Source organism: Oncorhynchus mykiss, chromosome 16, assembly GCF_013265735.2.
Source record: "Oncorhynchus mykiss isolate Arlee chromosome 16, USDA_OmykA_1.1, whole genome shotgun sequence".
NCBI classification, from domain to species: Eukaryota; Metazoa; Chordata; class Actinopteri; order Salmoniformes; family Salmonidae; genus Oncorhynchus; species Oncorhynchus mykiss.
This window is the reverse complement of record NC_048580.1, coordinates 68,986,198-69,006,864: the sequence shown is the minus strand read 5'-3', so window position 1 is coordinate 69,006,864 and position 20,667 is coordinate 68,986,198. Positions and strand designations below refer to the sequence as shown.

At 46.0% G+C, this 20,667-nt stretch overlaps 1 protein-coding gene across 2 annotated transcripts in view; it reads right to left on the bottom strand.

Moving 5' to 3' along the window:
- Positions 1-832: 832 nt before the first annotated feature.
- LOC110492634 (partitioning defective 6 homolog beta) overlaps positions 833-20,667 on the bottom strand; it is a 32,319-nt gene continuing 12,484 nt past the window's right edge. For both annotated transcript variants that reach the window (XM_021567059.2, XM_021567060.2), the window contains one exon: positions 833-4,885. In XM_021567059.2, coding sequence (XP_021422734.2) covers positions 4,008-4,885 — 878 coding nt within the window. In that variant the 3' untranslated portion in view covers positions 833-4,007. The remainder of the gene's footprint in view (positions 4,886-20,667) is intronic.

Below are 20,667 nucleotides of genomic sequence, written 5' to 3'. Positions count from 1 at the left end.
CGGGAGGGCAGCTCCGCTCAGCTCAGTCCAGTCACAGCTCTTCTCTGTCCTGACATTGGTGGAACCAGCTTCCCCATGAAGCTAGGACAGATACCTTGCCCATTTTCCCCAAAACATCTGAAACCCTGCCTCTTTAAAGAGTATCTTAAATGACCCCCCCCCCCCCCCACACACACACACAAAAAAGAGCCTTTCCTGATCTAAAACACTCACACTTGACTTTCCCCCCCCCCTACTAGCTCTGACTGCTGATAACTACTAAATGAGATACAGTGTACTTACTAGAGTTGAGAAATGTGGTTGTCCCACCTAGCCATCTTAATATGAATGCACTTACTGTAAATCACTCTGGATTACTGTCTGCTAAATTACTAAAATGCAAAAGAGTAACTTCTTCCTGCAGACTGGGTTCCATAATCTCATCCATCCTGTCTAACTGGGTTTTACAACAGTCTCATCCATCCTGTCTAACGGGGTTCTGTAACAGTCCCATCATCCTCTGACTGATATGAACTTGCACATTCTGTTCATTTTGGTTGTTGAAAAATTTGTCAAAGTTATTTAAATGCATGTTTTTGTATTTTCTATTCATTAAACAAAACTTATAAAACGAATGTGGCAAACATTGAATATATATTTCCAGCTCATGGTATCAAATTATACAAGTGCATCTAAATTCATACATTTCTTTATTACTTTTTCATTAAAATGTGATAAAAATGTACATCATATACTATCAATAAGAAAATACTGACCATTTTCAGCACAAATCTATACCTTGATTTATCTGACAAGCAAAAATCATTGCTCATTATCTTTAAAAAAAAAATAATTAAAAAACAAACAGACAAACCAAATTCCAAAGCCTGGTTAGTGTTCTCTGAAACATACAGGTCTCTCCCAGCCTGGTTAGTGTTCTCTGAAACATACAGGTCTCTCCCAGCCTGGTTAGTGTTCTCTGAAACATACAGGTCTCTCCCAGCCTGGTTAGTGTTCTCTGAAACATACAGGTCTCTCCCAGCCTGGTTAGTGTTCTCTGAAACATACAGGTCTCTCCCAGGAATAGAGGAATTCACAGTACAGGAAAAGTGTCATAATCTAAACCCCTAGAAGCTGTTTGTACAGAAAATAAGCTATTTAACAAAATCACTTTTGAAAAAAAGGGAAAGAACAGATTAGAAAATGAAATTAAACCATGAATTAACACAGTGGATCAGTTATAACACATTACAATGTTTACTGACTTAGCAATGAAAAAGAATATACAGAAACATGATTAGAAAATAAATAGTTGTTGTGGTTACGATCCCCATGTCCTGTGTAGTTAAAACAATAATAAATTAACAGATCATTTTTTAAATTTTTTTTTTTTTACTTTCCATTCTAAAATGTGACTCATCATGCCTTGAATGTTCCAGAACTGTTTGGAATGAGAGGGAGAGAGAGAAAGCAATCCCAACTCTTCTACACCCTGTACCATAACAGAATAGAGTAGTACTGTACCTCACAGTATGAAAAGGAGGGGGAGTTGAGTTCACATGATACCCTGCTCTGGGTAGATGGCATATCTGATAGGGAGGGCTAGTGGAGTTCACATGATACCCTACTCTGGGTAGATGGCATGTCTGATTACAGTGATCCAGTGTTTATGATTCTCATCAGGTATTTCTGCAGGTAAGACCCATTGCAGTCAGACTGAGGAGGAGAGAGGGGGGTGAGGGAGGCAACTGTTCCCAGAACATTTTGTTTCCCCATCAGAGAGGATGGTAAAAAGCAATAGGAGAAATGGACATCGATACACCATCTGCTCTCAGTGGAGTCTGTTAGCGTCATTTAATGTTTACATGTTGAGTACAGCCTTAGTCTAAATTCTCATTATACTTCACAACAAGCTCACTGGCAACTAAACACACAGAATAAAACTACAATCTATTGGAATGAGGATGTTCTGCAGTGCTATCCTGTCTTGTGTTTTGGGGAAGTCGGTTGGCTCTACACTAATGACATTCTAATGAACTTGCTGGTGTTCACCTTCCTGAACAGGTAGGTACAGTCATCAGGTGATGTCATGTGACCAGGAACAAGTGGGAATGATCACCTGATCCAAGTCATAATGCATAGCGCTAGACAAACTCCACCTTACTCAAACACAGAGACCGGGTCGGTATGTGTGAGAGCGTGTGCAAGACAAAATATTCTAACTTCTTCCTGCAGACTGGGTTCTATAACAGTCCCAGACATCCTCTCCAGGGTCATTAGCGTCCTGGCTCTAAGTTACGTAACATCTCTGTGGTACTCAGTGTCACAGTCCAGCTAGTCATCTATACCAGTATCACATTCTGTTGAAGATCGACTGAGGGTTTACTCCAAACAATATACAATGAAATAGTGAATAAATACTGTACATGAAGCGAGAACACTCTTCAAATGTGAATGATTCAGGCCACATCCAAGTGAACTCAAGAGTTGGAAAACTAAGAAAGCCACCATCTGTTGTTACAAATACATCCTCCCAAACCAGACAGACAGACAGAGACGAGAGAGCGAGAGAGAGAACATGTCTGAGAAATCAGAGAATCACATTTACAATCACATTCTGTCACACTATGTACACGAAGTGGGGAAATTGCCCTTGTCGTGAGGAAAGAGAAGTTGGATGAAAAACAAGATGGATCTTCATCCAGGCAGGGACAGCACACCTGTCAGATGAGGTGTTGGTCCGTGACAGTGAATTGAGATACTTATTTTGAACTAAATAAAAAAAATAAAAAAATCATACAGTGAACCATTTTAGATTAAAATAAAACCGTAAAAGAAATAGAATGAAAATATTTAGAGCGGAAATCTGCAGCTCAAAACAACAAAACTGACTCCCCGCCACTATTTTGGTAGAAGGCTGAAGGATGGGGTTTATAGAATTGAAAACACTCTCGAACCCATGGACAGATCTACGGATACAAGGAATGACAATGCATGATAACAAAATGAGAGTTCTAACCATGTTGACGCTATACAGTGTTTGTTTGTATTTACCTAGTCTACAAAACAAAGAGGTATAACAAGCTTAAATTTTGGATTCTGATGGGGTTCGACAATAGAACTAAGCTCACAAGGCTTTTATTAGTTATATTCTTCAAGAATCAGTACACACACACACACACACACACACAAATACATTCATTTAAAAGTCTAAAATTGGATGTTGCAATTACAGATTTCCCCTTTAAGAGATTTTGTCATTTCAGTTGCTTTACATAATTGCTTCTAGTTTTTTTCTTGTGATAAACAACATTAAAAGCTTGGAGACGAAACACAGGAATAGTGGTTAATGTCCGGGTCCATGAAGAGAGACCCATATACATCGTTTCTCCTCAGACTAAAATCTGAGTGTTATTGCAGACCTCTACTCTTTGGTAGTTACTATGGTAACATGTAGGATAGAAGCCATTACTTTTGTTCCCAAAATCACAAGCTGTAATCTCCTAGGGGAATGGTTGTTGTCGTTTGCAAAGTGACAAGGCAAAAGCAGATTGTGAAATGTAGTCTCCTCTATCAAACAAACCAGGGCAGAATAGCTAGGGTAAGGTCAAAGCCTAAAGATGTCTGCAATCATTCATTCGTTCATTCATTTGTTTGTTCATTAAAATCCGTCCTTTCCTATGGTTCACAAAATTGAAAAAACAACAGTGTAGCATCTCATTGCTGCCCTCAAGTGGAAGACCACAGAAACAGTCTCATCCCTCACTAAATAGAAACAAGTGCTTTTTATGGTTGTCAATGAGAAGTTGGAGGCCTTTCTCCGAGGCAGAGTCACTTTCCTCCTCCACACAAAACACCACGGGTAATCAATGTGTCTGTCAGACAGCATAGGGAGGGCGGTGTCGATACTATGGCAACGCATGTGTGGATGTTGTCGTTCTTTGTGTATGCATGACAGTACGCTTCAGTGTATGTCAGACTGTGTGTTTGCGTTCCCGTAAATACTATGCAACTACGACAGTGTGTGTTTACAGTGTAATGACGGTGCCTTCCTCCTCTAAGCTCCTTCCCTCCAGGCCCCTGTCGGCAGTGCTGAGCGTGCCCAGTGAGCCGGAGCGGTTGTGGGAGGCCAGGGCTCCGTTGGTGGTGCGGAGGTCCAGGTGGGGCATGTAGCGAGGAATGAAGGGTATGGTACAGCTGGCCGAGGAGGTCCGTGGGATGGGCATGGCCTCTCCGTCCACCTCTATCACAAGGTCCTCATCATCCTCATCACTCTCCAGCTCCTCTGGATGGAAGTTCTGGATGATGTCTGCCGGAGTCGTCGCCACGGCAATGCCCGGGGAGGAGTAGCCGTAGAAACTGGTGCCACTGTCGGACGAGTGTCCCGAGCTCCCGGACGCTGCCCCGCCCCCGCCACTCCGTACGATGTTGTTGCGCTGGTTGGCCGGCTTCACCGTCACGATGAGATTGTGGCTGTTGGCGATCATCATGTCTGTCACCTGGTCCAGAGACTTGCCTTGCACCTCGATGCCGTTGACCTCCAGAACCTCGTCGTTGACGGCCAGCAGGCCAGTGCTCTCAGCCAGGCCCCCAGGCACCATGCGGGAGATGAAGATCCCAGGAACCTTCTCCAGGCCCTGGGGCGTGACCCGGACACTGGAGCCGTCTCGGATGTAGAAGCCCAGCGGTTTCTCCTGGCCGTGCTTGTAGAGGCGAACCCGGCGGTGTGTCTCAGGGAGGATGTCCACGTCGATGATGGAGGAGACGGGCCTGAAGTCCCTGGGCAGGCTGATGATCACAAGGGGCTTCTTCCGGTTGGCATCAGGCCGTAGCAACATGGCCGCTAGGACCGTCTTCTTGGGACGGGTCAGAGAGTCCAGACCAAACGCAGAGTAGTCGGCTTCCTCTGGGGGAGGGAAGAGAACAATGCATCAGAACCATATCGATATCACATGATACAGGATCTAATCTCACGCCGTAAATGCTTACTGATCTTTATGGTGGAACTATAAAATCATTACTGACATTCTACCACAGACTATGCTGTAGTTATGCAAAAGCGATGGTGTTGCTCTAAGCCTGAGGCCTAGGGTTCCTTTATCTTAGAGCCCCTCCCTTGCCTTGTTACAGGGCTTTCCCCATCTCTTCCCTGGGCTTATTCTTCATGTGTAGTAAAAGCAAGCGTCGCCTCCAGTCTCTCGTGGTAGGGCTTTTGGAATTCTTCAGAGGCTTACTCACGGCAACTGAGCTGCTCTGAGAAATACCTGGACTTTCACCTGAGCGTGGTGTAGAGCGGGGACAGAGTTCAAGACTCGATCGAAAGTCTAAGAAGAGGGAGAAGCAGGGCCATGGCTCTCTAATGGTTAACCACCAGCATACGGATGCCAAACATTAATATCATAACGTTCATTCCCTCCTGGGCTGTGCCCCAGTCCCCCCCTTCATCGCTCTCTCTTCTTCCTCCTACTTGCTATGTATGTTCTAGAATTAATTAATTACATTTTAATTTCACCTTTATTTAACCAGGTAGGCCAGTTGAGAACACCTTTATTTAACCAGGTAGGCCAGTTGAGAACACCTTTATTTAACCAGGTAGGCCAGTTGAGAACACCTTTATTTAACCAGGTAGGCCAGTTGAGAACACCTTTATTTAACCAGGTAGGCCAGTTGAGAACACCTTTATTTAACCAGGTAGGCCAGTTGAGAACACCTTTATTTAACCAGGTAGGCCAGTTGAGAACAAGTTCTCATTTACAACTGCGACCTGGCCAAGATAAAGCAAAGCAGTGTGACACATGGAATAAACAAACATACAGTCAATAACACAATAGAAAAAGTATATATACAGTGTGTGCAAATGAGGTAAGATAAGAGAGGTAAGGCAATAAATAGGCCATAGTGACAAAATAATTACAATTTAGCAATTGACACTGGAGTGATAGATGTGCAGAAGATGAATGTACAAGTAGAGATACTAGGATGTAAAGGAGAAGAAAAAAATAATAACAAGGAGATGAGGTAGTTGGGTGGGCTATTTACAGGTGCAATGATGGTTAAGCTGCTCTGACAGCTGATGATTTTTACAATTTGTTCCGGTCATTGGCAGCAGAGAACTGGAAGTAAAGGTGGCCAAAGGAGGAGTTGGCTTTGAGGATGACCAGTGAAATATACCTGCTGGGTAGCATGCTACGGGTGGGTGCTGCTATGGTGACCAGTGAGCTGAGATAAGGCGGGGCTTTACCTAGCAAAGACTTATAGATGACCTGGAGCCAGTGGGTCTGGCGACGAGTATGAAGCCAGGGCCAACCAACGAGAATACAGGTCGCAGTGGTGGGTAGTATATGGGGCTTTGGTGACAAAACAGATGGCACTGTGATAGACTACATCCAATTAGCTGAGTAGAGTGTTGGAGGCTGTTTTGTAAATTACATCGCCGAAATCAAGGATCGGTAGGATAGTCAGCTTTACGAGGGTATGTTTGGCAACATGAGTGAAGGATGCTTTGTTGCAAAATAGGAAGCCGATTCTAGATTATCATCTTGGATTGGAGATGCTTACCAGACACCTAGGTATATGTAGTTGTCCACATATTCTAAGTCAGAACCGTCCAGAGTAGTGATGCTAGATGGGCGGGCGGGTGCGTGCAGAGATCAGTTGAAAAGCATGCATTTAGTTTTACTTGCATTTAAGAGCAGTTGGAGGCAATGGAAGGAGTGCTGTATGGCACCGATGCTCGTCTGGAGGTTTGTTAACACAGTTTCCAAAGGGCCAGATGTATACAGAATGGTTTCGTCTGCGTAGAAGTGGATCAGAGAATCACCAACAGCAAGAGCGACATCATTGATGTACACAGAGAAAAGAGTCGGCCTGAGAATTGAACCCTTTGGCACCCCCATAGAGACTGCCAGAGGTCCAGATAACAGGCCCTCTGATTTGACACACTGAACTCTATCAGAGAAGTAGTTGGTGAGCCAGGCTAGGCAGTCATTTGAGAAACCAAGGCTATTGAGTCTGCCCGATAAGAATGCGGTGATTGACAGAGTCCAAAGCCTTGGCCAGGTCGATGAAGACAGCTGCACAGTATTGTCTTTTATCAATGGTGGTTATGATATCGTTTAGGACCTTGAGCGTGACTGAGGTGGACCCATGACCAGCTTGGAAACCAGATTGCATAGCGGAGAAGGTATGGTGGGATTCGAAATGGTCGATAATCTGTTTGTTAACTTGGCTTTCGAAGACCTTAGAAAGACAGGGTAGGATAGATATAGGTCTGTAGCAGTTTGGGTCAAGAGTGTCACCCCCTTTGAAGAGGGGGATGACCGCGGCAGCTTTCCAATCTTTAGGTATCTCAGACGATACGAAAGAAAGAGAGGTTGAACAGGCTGGTAATAGGTGTTGCAACAATTGCGGAGGATAATTTTAGAAAGAGAGTATCCAGATTGTCTAGCCCAGCTGATTTGTAGGGGTCCAGATTTTGCAGCTCTTTCAGAACATCAGCTATCTGGGTGAAGGGGAAGTAGGGGATGTTTGGGCGAGTTGCGGAGCTGTTGACCGGGGTAGCCAGGTGGAAAGCATGGCCAGCCGTAGAAAAATGCCTATTGAAATTCTCGATTATAATAGATTTATTGGTGGTGACAATTTCCTAGCCTCAGTGCAGTGGGCAGCTGGGAGGAGGTGCTCTTATTCTCCATGAACTTTAATGTCCCAGAAAATGTTGGAGTTTATGCTACAAGATGCTTTCCTAACTGCCTGTGAATATTGGTTCCTAACTTCCCTGAAAAGTTGCATATTGCGGGGGCTATTCAATGCTAATGCAGTACAGGATGTTTTTGTGCTGGTCAAGGGCAGTTAAGTATTGAGTGAACCAAGGGCTATATCTGTTCTTAGTTCTACATTCTTTGAATGGGGCATGCTTATTTAAGATGGTGAGGAAAGCACTTTTAAAGAATAACTAGGCATCCTCTATTGACGGAATGAGGTCAATGTCGTTCCAGGATACCTGGGCCAGGTTGATTAGAAAGGCCTGCTCGCTGAAGTGTTGTAGGGAGCGTTTGACAGTGAGGGGTGGTCATTTGACCGCAGACCCATTACGGACGCAGGCAATGAGGCAGTGATCGCTGAGATCCTGGTTGAAGACAGCAGAGGTATATTTAGAGGGCAGGTTGGTCAGGATGATATCTATCGGGGTGCCCATGTTTATGGATTTAGGGTTGTACCTGGTAGGTTTCTTGATAATTTGTGTGAGATTGAAGGTATCAAGCTTAGATTGTAGGACGGCCGGGATGTTTAGCATATCCCAGTGTAGGTCACCTAACAGTACAAACTCTGAAGATAAATGGGGGGCAATTAATTCCCACATGGTGTCCAGGGCACAGCTGAGGGGGGTCAGTGAGACACACATTTCTGGAAAGGTGGATTTTTAAAAGTAGAAGCTTGAACTGTTTGGGCAAAGACCTGGATAGCATGACAGAACTCTGCAGGACAACTCTGCAGCAGATTGCAACTCCAACCCCTTTGGTAGTTCTATCTTGGTGGAAAATGCTGGGGATGGAAATTTCAGAATTTTTGGTGGCCTTCCTAAATCAGGATTCAGACACGGCTAGGACATCCGGGTTGGCAGAGTGTGCTAAAGCAATGAATAAAAACAAACTTAGGGAGGAGGCTTCTGATGTTCAACGCAAGAAACCAAGGCTTTTACAGTTACAGAAGTAAAATGATAGCATCTGGGGAATAGGAGTGGAACTGGGGGTTACAGGTCCTGGGTTAACCTGTACATCACCAGAGGAACAGAGGAGGAGTAGGATAAGGGTACGGCTAAAGGCTATAAGAACTGGTCGACATGTTCTCGTATCCCGTGGTGTGTTGTAGTGTATGTACACACTGTGCAGTTCTCTCAGGTGATGTGGATAAACTCTTTGGACCTAAGCATCATCAGTAATTGTGTGTGTGTGTGTGTTCTGGGATAGGGTGCAGGCAGGTTGTCGATAAGGATTCCAGCCCTCATGTTGACAGATCCCCCCCCCCCCCCCCCCTCCCCTCAACCAGAAAACCAAAGGATCAAGTGTAGAGGAGTATCCCATTTCAGTTCTCATGAAACATAAGTTCATTGCCTCCTTACTGTCCAGACATTACAACTGTATGCATACAAAATATAGGTTTGCATATTCACAAAAACACACACTGATATGTTAATCCAAACTCAGCTAATCCGTATGATGTAAACACAGAGGAAGCCTGCAGGGCCTTCATAAATATTCACACTCCTTTGACTGTTACGAAGTGGGATTAAAATGGATTTAATTGTAATTTTTTGGGGTCAAAGATTTACACAAAATACTGTGTCAAAGTGGATGTAAAATTATAATATTTGTAAAAAAAAAATGTAAAAAATAAAAACACTAACATGTCTTGATAAAGATAAGTATTCACATCCTTGAGTCAATACATGTTAGAATCACCTTTGGTAGCGATTACAGCTGTGAGTCTTTCTGGGTAATTCTATAAGAGCTTTACACACCTGGATTGTGCAACATTTTCCCGTTATTATTAAAATAATTCTTCAAGCTCTGTCAAATTGGTTGTTGATCATCGCCAGACAACCATTTTTCAGGTTTTGCAATAGATTTTCAAGCAGATTTAAGTTGAAACTAACTCGGCCACTCAGGAACATTCACTGTCTTCTTGGTAAGCAACTCCTGTGTCGATTTGGCCTTGTGTCTGTTGGAAAGCAGACTGAACCAGATTTTCCACTAGGATTTTGCCTGTGCTTAGCTCCATTCCGTTTCCTTTTTATCCGGAAAAACTCCCCAGTCCTTAACGATGACAAGCATACGCATAACATGATGCAGCCACCACTATGCTTGAAAATATGTAGTGGTACTACTCCGTGATATGTTTGGGGCAAATCCAACACAACACAACACTTTGTATTCAGGACAAAAAGTGAATTGCTTTGCCACATTTTTGCAGTTTTACTTTAGTGCCTTGTTGCAAACAGGATGCATGTTTTGGAATATTTGTATCTTGCACAGGATCTCTTCTTTTCACTCTGTCAGTTAGGTTAGTATTGTGGAGTAACTACAATGTTGTTGATCCATCCTCAGATTTCTCCTATCACAGCCATTAAACTCTGTGACTGCTTTAAATTCACCTTTGGCTCATGGCAACTGAGTCAGGAAGGACGCCTGTATCTTTGTAGTGACGGGGTCTATTGATACACCATCCAAAGTGTAATGAATTAATTCACCACGCTCAAAAGGGATATTTGATTTTGACCCATCTACCAAATCGGTGCCCTTCTTTGCGAGGCATTGGAAAACCTTCCAGGTCTTTGTGGTTGAATCGGTTTCAAAATCACTGGACCTTACAGATAATTGTGTGTGGGGGTTATAGAGATGAGGTCGTCATTCAAAAATCATGTTAAAACAACATTATTGCAACTTATGTGACTTGTTAAGCAAATGTTTACTCCTGAATCTATTTAGGCTTGCCATAACAAAAGGGGTTGAATACTTATTGCCTAAAGACATTTCAGCCTTTCATTTTGGGGTATTGTGTGTTGTCCAGTGACAAAACAACATTTAATACATTCAGACTGTAGCAACAAAATGTGGAAAAAGGAGTGTGAAAACTGGGTGGTAGTCTAGCAGTTAAGAGGTTGGGCCAGTAACCGAAAGGTTGCTAGTTCGAATTCCAGAGCTAGGTGAAATCTGCCGATGTGCCCTTGAGCAAGGCACTTAACCCTAATTGCAGCTAGCAAGGCTGTCAGTCTCATTACAGCAACTAGCAAGGCTGTCAGTCTCATTACAGCAACTAGCAAGGCTGTCAGTCTCATTACAGCAACTAGCAAGGCTTTCAGTCTCATTACAGCAACTAGCAAGGCTTTAAAAAGAGTCATTTCTAATATTTTACACACACCTGATCAAAGTAGACCTTTCCTAAATGTTATCCCTCCAACCCGCCACCACTGGTTTCCTATGGTCGATAAAGCAAGCGTAAATAGTCAATACCATGGAGCTAATGCCCCAGGACCCAGACTAATAGTCTGTGACTGTCTCGGTGTGTCCCTTTGGGGGTCAGTGTCATAATATCACAGTTACCTTTGGGCCGGGCCGCCATCACGCTCAGTGTCTTGAGACCGTTGATCAGTCTCAACTCATTTTGTTCAACGGTTGGCTGATAAAATACACATCTCACCTGCAGATATGAGTTCACCTTTATGCTCAAGGTGACAAACGTTCAGGAACGCAATTGAGTAAGTTAGCATATGTGAGTTAATAATTAATCTAACCAATCAGTGATAACTGTGTAGGAAGTAAACACCAGCATAACCCTCCAGGGTGAGCGTCAGGGTTGGGCACAAGGCCTCCAGGGTGAGCGTCAGGGTTGGGCACAAGGCCTCCAGGGTGAGCGTCAGGGTTGGGCACAAGGCCTCCAGGGTGAGCGTCAGGGTTGGGCACAAGGCCTCCAGGGTGAGCGCCAGGGTTGGGCACAAGGCCTCCAGGGTGAGCGTCAGGGTTGGGCACAAGGCCTCCAGGGTGAGAGTCAGGGTTGGGCACAAGGCCTCCAGGGTGAGAGTCAGGGTTGGACACAAGCCCTCCAGGGTGAGAGTCAGGGTTGGGTAAAAGGCCATTTTGTTGTATTTGTTGGCTTGTAAAGTCTGAATTTGACAGTCCTTTAGTATAAACATCAGACCTGTGTGTTTTCTGGACCAAATCCAACAGCTAGACATTTTTCATGGGTCTATACGGGTAAACTATTCTGAACGTTACAATTACACAGACAACGATCTTAGTCTGTGCCGCTCTGACATTACTCATCTCATATATATATATATATTCTTAATTCCAGTCCTTTACTTAGATTTGTCTCTATTAGGTATTTGTGGTGAAATTGTTATATATATTATATATATATATATATATATATATATATATATATATATATATATATATATATATATTACTGCACTGTCGGAAACAAGAAGCAATTCACTACACCCGCAATAACATCTGCTAACCATGTGAATGTGACAAATCAAATTTGATTTGAATAGTCATTGGAGAGAGGATGGTAGACAGGACCAGAATGAACACACACTATTGCATTTCCAACCCCCACAGGGTGTTTAAAGTAGGGACTCTGCTCTCAGTACAGGAGTTCAAACTCAGTCCACCTTCATTCACTAATGACCACAGTCTGTCCTACCCAAACATCACATAAAACCTACTGACCACGGTCTGTTCTACCCAAACATCACATAAAACCTACTGACCACAGTCTGTCCTACCCAAACATCACATAAAACCTACTGACCACAGTCTGTCCTACCCAAACATCACATAAAACCTACTGACCACGGTCTGTTCTACCCAAACATCACATAAAACCTACTGACCACAGTCTGTTCTACCCAAACATCACATAAAACCTACTGACCACAGTCTGTCCTACCCAAACATCACATAAAACCTACTGACCACGGTCTGTTCTACCCAAACATCACATAAAACCTACTGACCACGGTCTGTTCTACCCAAACATCACATAAAACCTACTGACCACAGTCTGTTCTACCCAAACATCACATAAAACCTACTGACCACAGTCTGTTCTACCCAAACATCACATAAAACCTACTGACCACAGTCTGTTCTACCCAAACATCACATAAAACCTACTGACCACGGTCTGTTCTACCCAAACATCACATAAAACCTACTGACCACGGTCTGTTCTACCCAAACATCACATAAAACCTACTGACCACGGTCTGTTCTACCCAAACACATAAAAACTCACTATTTAGGTCAAAATCCTCTCAGAGTAGAAATGCTGAGCTAGAATCAGTTCAGCCTTTCAGACAATAATGAATAAGATTATATGGACAGGATAATAGAGCAGCACTCCTATTGTACTCTGAGGCGCTTGATAAAACGGGGCCAGGAGTGTTTATCCTAAATCAGGTCATGTGATCAGCTCCTAGCCCTTAGATACAGCGAGGGGGGGGGGGGGAAACAAGTATTTGATCCCCTGCTGATTTTGTATGTTTGCCCACTGACAAAGAAAGGATCAGTCTATCATTTTAAATGGTAGGTTTATTTGAACAGTGAGAGACAGAACAAACAGAAAAATCCAGAAAAACGCATGTCAAAAATGTTATAAATTGATTTGCATTTTAACTTAAAATGAGGGAAATAAGTATTTGACCCCCTCTCAATCAGAAAGATTTCTGGCTCCCAGGTGTCTTTTATACAGGTAACGAGCTGAGATTAGGAGCACACTCTTAAAGGGAGTGCTCCTAATCTCAGTTTGTTACCTGTGTATAAGACACCTGTCCACAATCAATCAGATTCCAAACTCTCCACCATGGCCAAGACCAAAGAGCTCTCCGAGGATGTCAGGGACAGGATTGTAGACCTACACAAGGCTGGAAAGGGCTACAAGAGGAGACCAAAATGGAGCTCTTTGGCATCAACTCAACTCGCCGTGTTTGGAGGAGGAGGAGGAATGCTGCCTATGACCCCAAGAACGCCATCCCCACCGTCAAACATGGAGGTGGAAACATTATGCTTTGGGGGTGTTTTTCTGCTAACGGGACAGGACAACTTTACCGCATCAAAGGGACGATGGACGGGGCCATGTACCGTCAAATCTTGGGTGAGAACCTCCTTCCCTCAGACAGGGCATTGAAAATGGGTCGTGGATTGGTATTCCACCATGACAATGACCCAAAACACACGGCCAAGGCAACAAAGGAGTGGCTCAAGAAGAAGCACATTAAGGTCCTGGAGTGGCCTAGCCAGTCTCCAGACCTTAATCCCATAGAAAATCTGTGGAGGGAGCTGAAGGTTCGAGTTGCCAAACGTCAGCCTCGAAACCTTAATGACTTGGAGAAGATCTGCAAAGAGGAGTGGGACAAAATCCCTCCTGAGATGTGTGCAAACATGGTGGCCAACTACAAGAAACGTCTGACCTCTGTGATTGCCAACAAGGGTTTTGCCACCAGGTACTAAGTCATGTTTTGCAGAGGGGACAAATACTTATTTCCCTCATTAAAATGCAAATCAATTTATTAAATTTTTTTTATATGTTTTTCTGGATTGTTGTTGTTCTGTCTCTCACTGTTCAAATAAAACATTAAAATTATAGACGGATCGTTTCTTTGTCAGTGGGCAAACATACAAAATCAGCAGGGGATCAAATACTTCCCCCCCCCCCCCCCTCTTTTGAGCAAACAAGTGACATGCCTGGATTTAAACCTGTTAATAAAATATTTTTCATCAAACTGTCCCATTTTATTTTTTATGTCAGATGGTCCAGCACCATCCTTAGACAATTGCTTAAACTTCTTGTGTAATTCACATTTTTCAATTATGCTTTAAAGTACAGGATAACATCTTGCTATGTCACATGATGGCGCAAAACACAGGGACCTATATCAGTCAGATATTAAGTCTAAATAATAATTTGTCTAAAGGCTACCGTTACAATATCTATATCTCAGGAAAAGGGAGGGTCCTAGTACCGAACACTGTGCTGCCCGGTGACATTATCCCTGACGGAGCCACCGGACATCCTGTGTGTTGCTAGGTCACAGACAGAGCAGAGGGCCATGTCAGCGTTAATGGGACACCATTATCAGGTGACAGCAATTACCTTCACATAGCAACAGGACTGTCAATCACCCATAAACCCAGAGCCATACATTCTAAATCCATTGTTCTGTCATGACCATCAGAGCATTGGGAGTTAATGACGCTAAAACAACCAATGTGTCTGTCATCCAATTGTAGATCTGGAATATGGATGTAGTTACTGTACATTTTTAATATTGTATGACTAGGTTTGTGTTGAACTCTAGAGAATACATCTGTTCTGCTCTGGACTGAATGTTGCTCAATAAGAACTGCTCTGGAAACGGTCTCAGAAGCTGACGACAGGCCTGGATATCCCACACATGGTGAGTACCACGGTGTTCCAGGCACGAAGCGATAAAAACGGGGGAGGGAGTGCGTGGGGGGGGGAGGGACGGTGCTTATTAAAGAATGAAGAGAAGGGGGAGGGGTGGAAAAAAAAGTGTTTCTATTCTGTGAGTAATGAACATACCTCCCTGGTACAGCTGAGATATGAGCTGTATGCTGATAAGAGAGGGAACAGGAGAGGAGAGGGAAAAGGAGAGGAAACAGAAAACAGGAGAGGACAGGACAGGAGAGGACAGGAGAGGAGAGGACAGGACAGGAGAGGACAGGAGAGGAGAGGACAGGACAGGAGAGTAGAGGACAGGACAGGAGAGGAGAGGGAACAGAAAACAGGAGAGGACAGGAGAGTAGAGGACAGGACAGGAGAGTAGAGGACAGGACAGGAGAGTAGAGGACAGGACAGGAGAGTAGAGGACAGGACAGGAGAGTAGAGGACAGGACAGGAGAGTAGAGGACAGGACAGGAGAGTAGAGGACAGGACAGGAGAGTAGAGGACAGGACAGGAGAGTAGAGGACAGGACAGGAGAGTAGAGGACAGGACAGGAGAGTAGAGGACAGGACAGGAACAGGAGAGGGAACAGAAAACAGGAGAGGACTGTGTCTTCTGCATTTAACCCAACCCCTCTGAATCAGAGGTGCGCGGGGGGGTTCCCTCCTCTCCTGTCCTGTTTCCTCTCCTCTCCTGTTTCCTATCCTCTCCTCTCCTCTCCTGTTTCCTCTCCTGTTCCTGTCCTCTCCTCTCCTGTCCTGTTTCCTCTCCTGTTTCCTATCCTCTCCTCTCCTCTCCTGCTTCCTGTCCTCTCAATCAAAGTTCTCGATATCAGCACCTTGGGAACAGTTGTTGGGGGTTAACTGCCTTGCTCAAGGGCAGAACGGGCGTTATTTCCACCTTGCCGGCTTTCGGTTACTGGCTCAATGCTCTTAACCGCTAGGCTACCTGCCGCCCCTCCAGGGGAGAGTGTGTGAGAGAGGGGGGAGGAGAAAAGCAGTGGGGAGAATGAGAGAGAGAGAGCAAGAGAGGGGTAAGCCAAGTCTAAGGTAAAGGGAAGTAGGGAGCAGAGACCAGAAGGACAAAATAACACACGGACTAAGCTTAAGCTCCATCGATATAATTCACATCATGTTGTACAACAACACATTCATGAGCCAAAAGTGGCCCGGTAACATTCACAAACTCCAAATGAATATTAAATCAATTAGCAGGTCATCACTCTTCAGCTGTTTCCATCTCCAGCATTATTACAGTACTGTAGTGTAGAGGGATCTTTCTGTACTGCTTTGTCTTATAAGAGGTGCACTGGCAATGCATTCCGTTCTTTAATTAGACTTTATTGTGTAAGACAGACTGACAAAGAACAGACTTTCTCCCTCTGTCCTTTGTCATCACTGTAACATACTGTACTTCATCACTTCTGCTGACCAAACTCTCCCTCTCCCTCCACCCTACTGTCCCTTTGTCATCACTGTAACATAGTGTACTTCATCACTTCTGCTGACCAAACTCTCCCTCTCCCTCCACCCTACTGTCCCTTTGTCATCACTGTAACATACTGTACTTCTTCTGACCAAACTCTCCCTCTCCCTCCACCCTACTGTCCCTTTGTCATCACTGTAACATACTGTACTTCATCACTTCTGCTGACCAAACTCTCCCTCTCCCTCCACCCTACTGTCCCTTTGTCATCACTGTAACATACTGTACTTCTGCTGACCAAACTCTCCCTCTCCCTCCACCCTACTGTCCCTTTGTCATCATTGTAACATACTGTACTTCTGCTGACCAAACTCTCCCTCTCTCTCCACCCTACTGTCCCTTTCTCTCTGTCCTTCCCTCAGTCTCTCGATGCCTCTTGCAGTCTCTGCTTCACCCTCTGTCCCTTTTCATCCAGACTGGCTTGGTTCTCTCTGCCCTGTCTCTCACCGCTGTCTGATGGGGACTGATGATGCTGCTGGGCCATGCCTGTGCTGAATTTCAGCTTCCTGCTGCGGCCTGTACACGCAGCCTCCAAGGCGAGGGGTAAGGAGGGGGAAGACAGAGGGGAGGAAGGGGGGGAGGAGCAGGCACGTGGGTCAGTAATTCCCTTCCCTATCCGGGCAACCCTGTCGCTCATTCTCCTGAACAAAGACTTTACTGGTGATGCAGCCTGGCTCAGAACACCTCGGTCTCCCTCACCACATCGCTCATCCTCCTGGGGTTCTGCAGAGACAGGGAGCCCAGTTGTCACTTGATCTGGGCTCTGAGGGACAGGTTAGTTTATAAATCACATATACATTTTATACTGGACCGTCTGCCTATTTAGAGCTGGGCGATGGAGACAAATACCCCCGTCACATCCTGGATAACAATATGATGAATGTGACCATGTATCTATATGAATAAGATGTATTCCTGTGAGACCATGTTCATGTGGCACATCAACAGCCTCCATTTGATAACATTATCACCAAACTGAACTTCACCATGGTAGTCGGCAGTATGTGGAGAACTAGTGTCAATATCAGGGAATGATGAAATCATATTTCCAACATTCACATCACGATGAGGATAAGGCCCGGCCCTACGGTGAGATAATGTCAGCTAGGAGGAAATCTCTAAGTTACAGTGGTACAATGCATAAAGGCCTTTGACCAAGATGGTAAACAATACCACCTGTACTTCCCTTTGGCATTTTGTTTCCCATTCCCTCCCTCCCTCCTCCCTAATGTCTTCCCCCTCTCTACTGGTCCTCAGTAGGTCAGCACTAGTTCCCCCTCTCTACTGGTCCTCAGTAGGTCAGCACTAGTTCCCCCTCTCTACTGGTCCTCAGTAGGTCAGCACTAGTTCCCCCTCTCTACTGGTCCTCAGTAGGTCAGCACTAGTTCCCTCTCTCTCCCCCCCTCCTTCCTAATGTCTCCCCCCTCTCTACTGGTCCTCAGTAGGTCAGCACTAGTTCCCCCTCTCTACTGGTCCTCAGTAGGTCAGCACTAGATCCCCCTCTCACCCTCGCCCCCTCTCTCCTGCTGTCTTCCCCCTCTCTACTGGTCCTCAGTAGGTCAGCACTAGATTCCCCTCTCACCCTCACTAATGCTGTCTTCCACCTCTCTACTGGCCCTCAGTAGGTCAGCACTAGTTCCCTCTCTCTCCCCCTCCCTCCTTCCTAATGTCTTCCCCCTCTCTACTGGTCCTCAGTAGGTCAGCACTAGTTCCCCCTCTCTACTGGTCCTCAGTAGGTCAGCACTAGTTCCCCCTCTCTACTGGTCCTCAGTAGGTCAGCACTAGTTCCCCCTCTCACCCTCCCTTCTTCCTAATGTCTTCCCCCTCTCTACTGGTCCTCAGTAGGTCAGCACTAGATCCCCCTCTCACCCTCACCCCCTCTCTAATGCTGTCTTCCACCTCTCTACTGGCCCTCAGTAGGTCAGCACTAGTTCCCCCTCTCTACTGGTCCTCAGTAGGTCAGCACTAGTTCCCCCTCTCTACTGGTCCTCAGTAGGTCAGCACTAGTTCCCTCTCTCTCCCCCCCTCCTTCCTAATGTCTCCCCCCTCTCTACTGGTCCTCAGTAGGTCAGCACTAGTTCCCCCTCTCTACTGGTCCTCAGTAGGTCAGCACTAGTTCCCCCTCTCTACTGGTCCTCAGTAGGTCAGCACTAGATCCCCCTCTCACCCTCGCCCCCTCTCTCCTGCTGTCTTCCCCCTCTCTACTGGTCCTCAGTAGGTCAGCACTAGATTCCCCTCTCACCCTCACTAATGCTGTCTTCCACCTCTCTACTGGCCCTCAGTAGGTCAGCACTAGTTCCCTCTCTCTCCCTCCCTCCTTCCTAATGTCTTCCCCCTCTCTACTGGTCCTCAGTAGGTCAGCACTAGTTCCCCCTCTCTACTGGTCCTCAGTAGGTCAGCACTAGTTCCCCCTCTCTACTGGTCCTCAGTAGGTCAGCACTAGTTCCCCCTCTCTACTGGTCCTCAGTAGGTCAGCACTAGTTCCCTCTCTCTACTGGTCCTCAGTAGGTCAGCACTAGTTCCCTCTCTCTCCCTCCCTCCTTCCTAATGTCTTCCCCCTCTCTACTGGTCCTCAGTAGGTCAGCACCTAGATCCTCCTCACCCTCGCCCCCTCTCTCCTGCTGTCTTCCACCTCTCTACTGGTCCTCAGTAGGTCAGCACTAGTTCCCCCTCTCTCCCTCCCTGCTGTCTTCCACCTCTCTACTGGCCCTCAGTAGGTCAGCACTAGCTCCCCCTCTCTCCCTCCCTCGCCCCTCAGTAGCTCAGCACTAGTTCCCTCTCTCTCCCTCTCCCCTCAGTAGCTCAGCACTAGTTCCATCTCCCTCCCTCTCCCCTCAGTAGCTCAGCACTAGTTCCCTCTCTCTCCCTCCCTCGCCCCTCAGTAGCTCAGCACTAGTTCCCTCTCTCCCTCCCTCGCCCCTCAGTAGCTCAGCACTAGTTCCCTCTCTCTCCCTCCCTCCCTCCTCCCTTAGTAGCTCAGCACTAGTTCCCCCTCTCTCCCTCGCCCCTCAGTAGCTCAGCACTAGTTCCCTCTCTCTCCCTCGCCCCTCAGTAGCTCAGCACTAGTTCCCTCTCTCTCCCTCCCCCCTCAGTAGCTCAGCACTAGTTCCCTCTCTCTCCCTCCCTCCTTCCCTCGCCCCTCAGTAGCTCACCACTAGTTCCCCCTCTCCGTCCCTCACCCCTAATGTTTTCTCCCTCTCCACTGGGCCTCAGTAGCTCAGCACTAGTTCCCTCTCTCTCCCTCACCCCTCAGTAGCTCAGCACTAGTTCCCTCTCTCTCCCTCCCCCCTCAGTAGCTCAGCACTAGTTCCCTCTCTCTCCCTCCCTCCTTCCCTCGCCCCTCAGTAGCTCACCACTAGTTCCCCCTCTCCCTCCCTCACCCCTAATGTTTTCTCCCTCTCCACTGGCCCTCAGTAGGTCAGCACTAGTTCCCTCTCTCCCCACTGGGCCTCAGTAGCTCAGCACTAGTTCCCTCTCTCGCTCTCCACTGGGCCTCAGTAGCTCAGCACTAGCTCCCTTTCTCCGTCCCTGGCGGGGCAGCCCAGCTAACTTCTGGCCCATGGCTCCAGTGTTGTGTATGGCCTACTGTCCAGTTTAATCTACCCAGCAGTGGTGATCAGAGGCTAGCCACATTCCACTCAATGAAGCCCCCTCTTCCAGCTCCCCATCCCCCATCTAGGGCCTCACTCTGCATTCTTCACTCTCTTCCGTTACGTCTCCCTGCCTCCATATCACGCTGTCTACTCGGTCACTCTTAAAACCCACAGTTATCATGCTTCAATGATTGCTTTACTGTGTGGGTAGAGAGTATCTCTTACTAAAACACTATGCAGTGCTGTTCGCTCTTTATGAGGCATGGTTACTAATTCTATTCGACCCTCATAAAAACACTTGTGCTTTTCACAACTGAAACTATGACGGTGATGACATCATTAGTTCAACAAAACACACCCACCCAGATTCCCTGAATAACGACTGGGTTCAATCAGTATGGAAATCTGGACAGTCTCATGCTACGAGGACAGGAGGTGAAGATACCGATTAAGATGATGTCATACCACAACGGAATTCTCTTTTGACAAACACCGTGTTCCACTTGTCCAACACACGTCCCCTGTACACCACACCATCCACGTGACAACTGATAAGCCTTAGCCACTGTATCTGAGAAGAGTGGAGTTGATGAGAACCGCTCTCGTTCTCTGGCTGACCACAATAAACATCATGTTACAC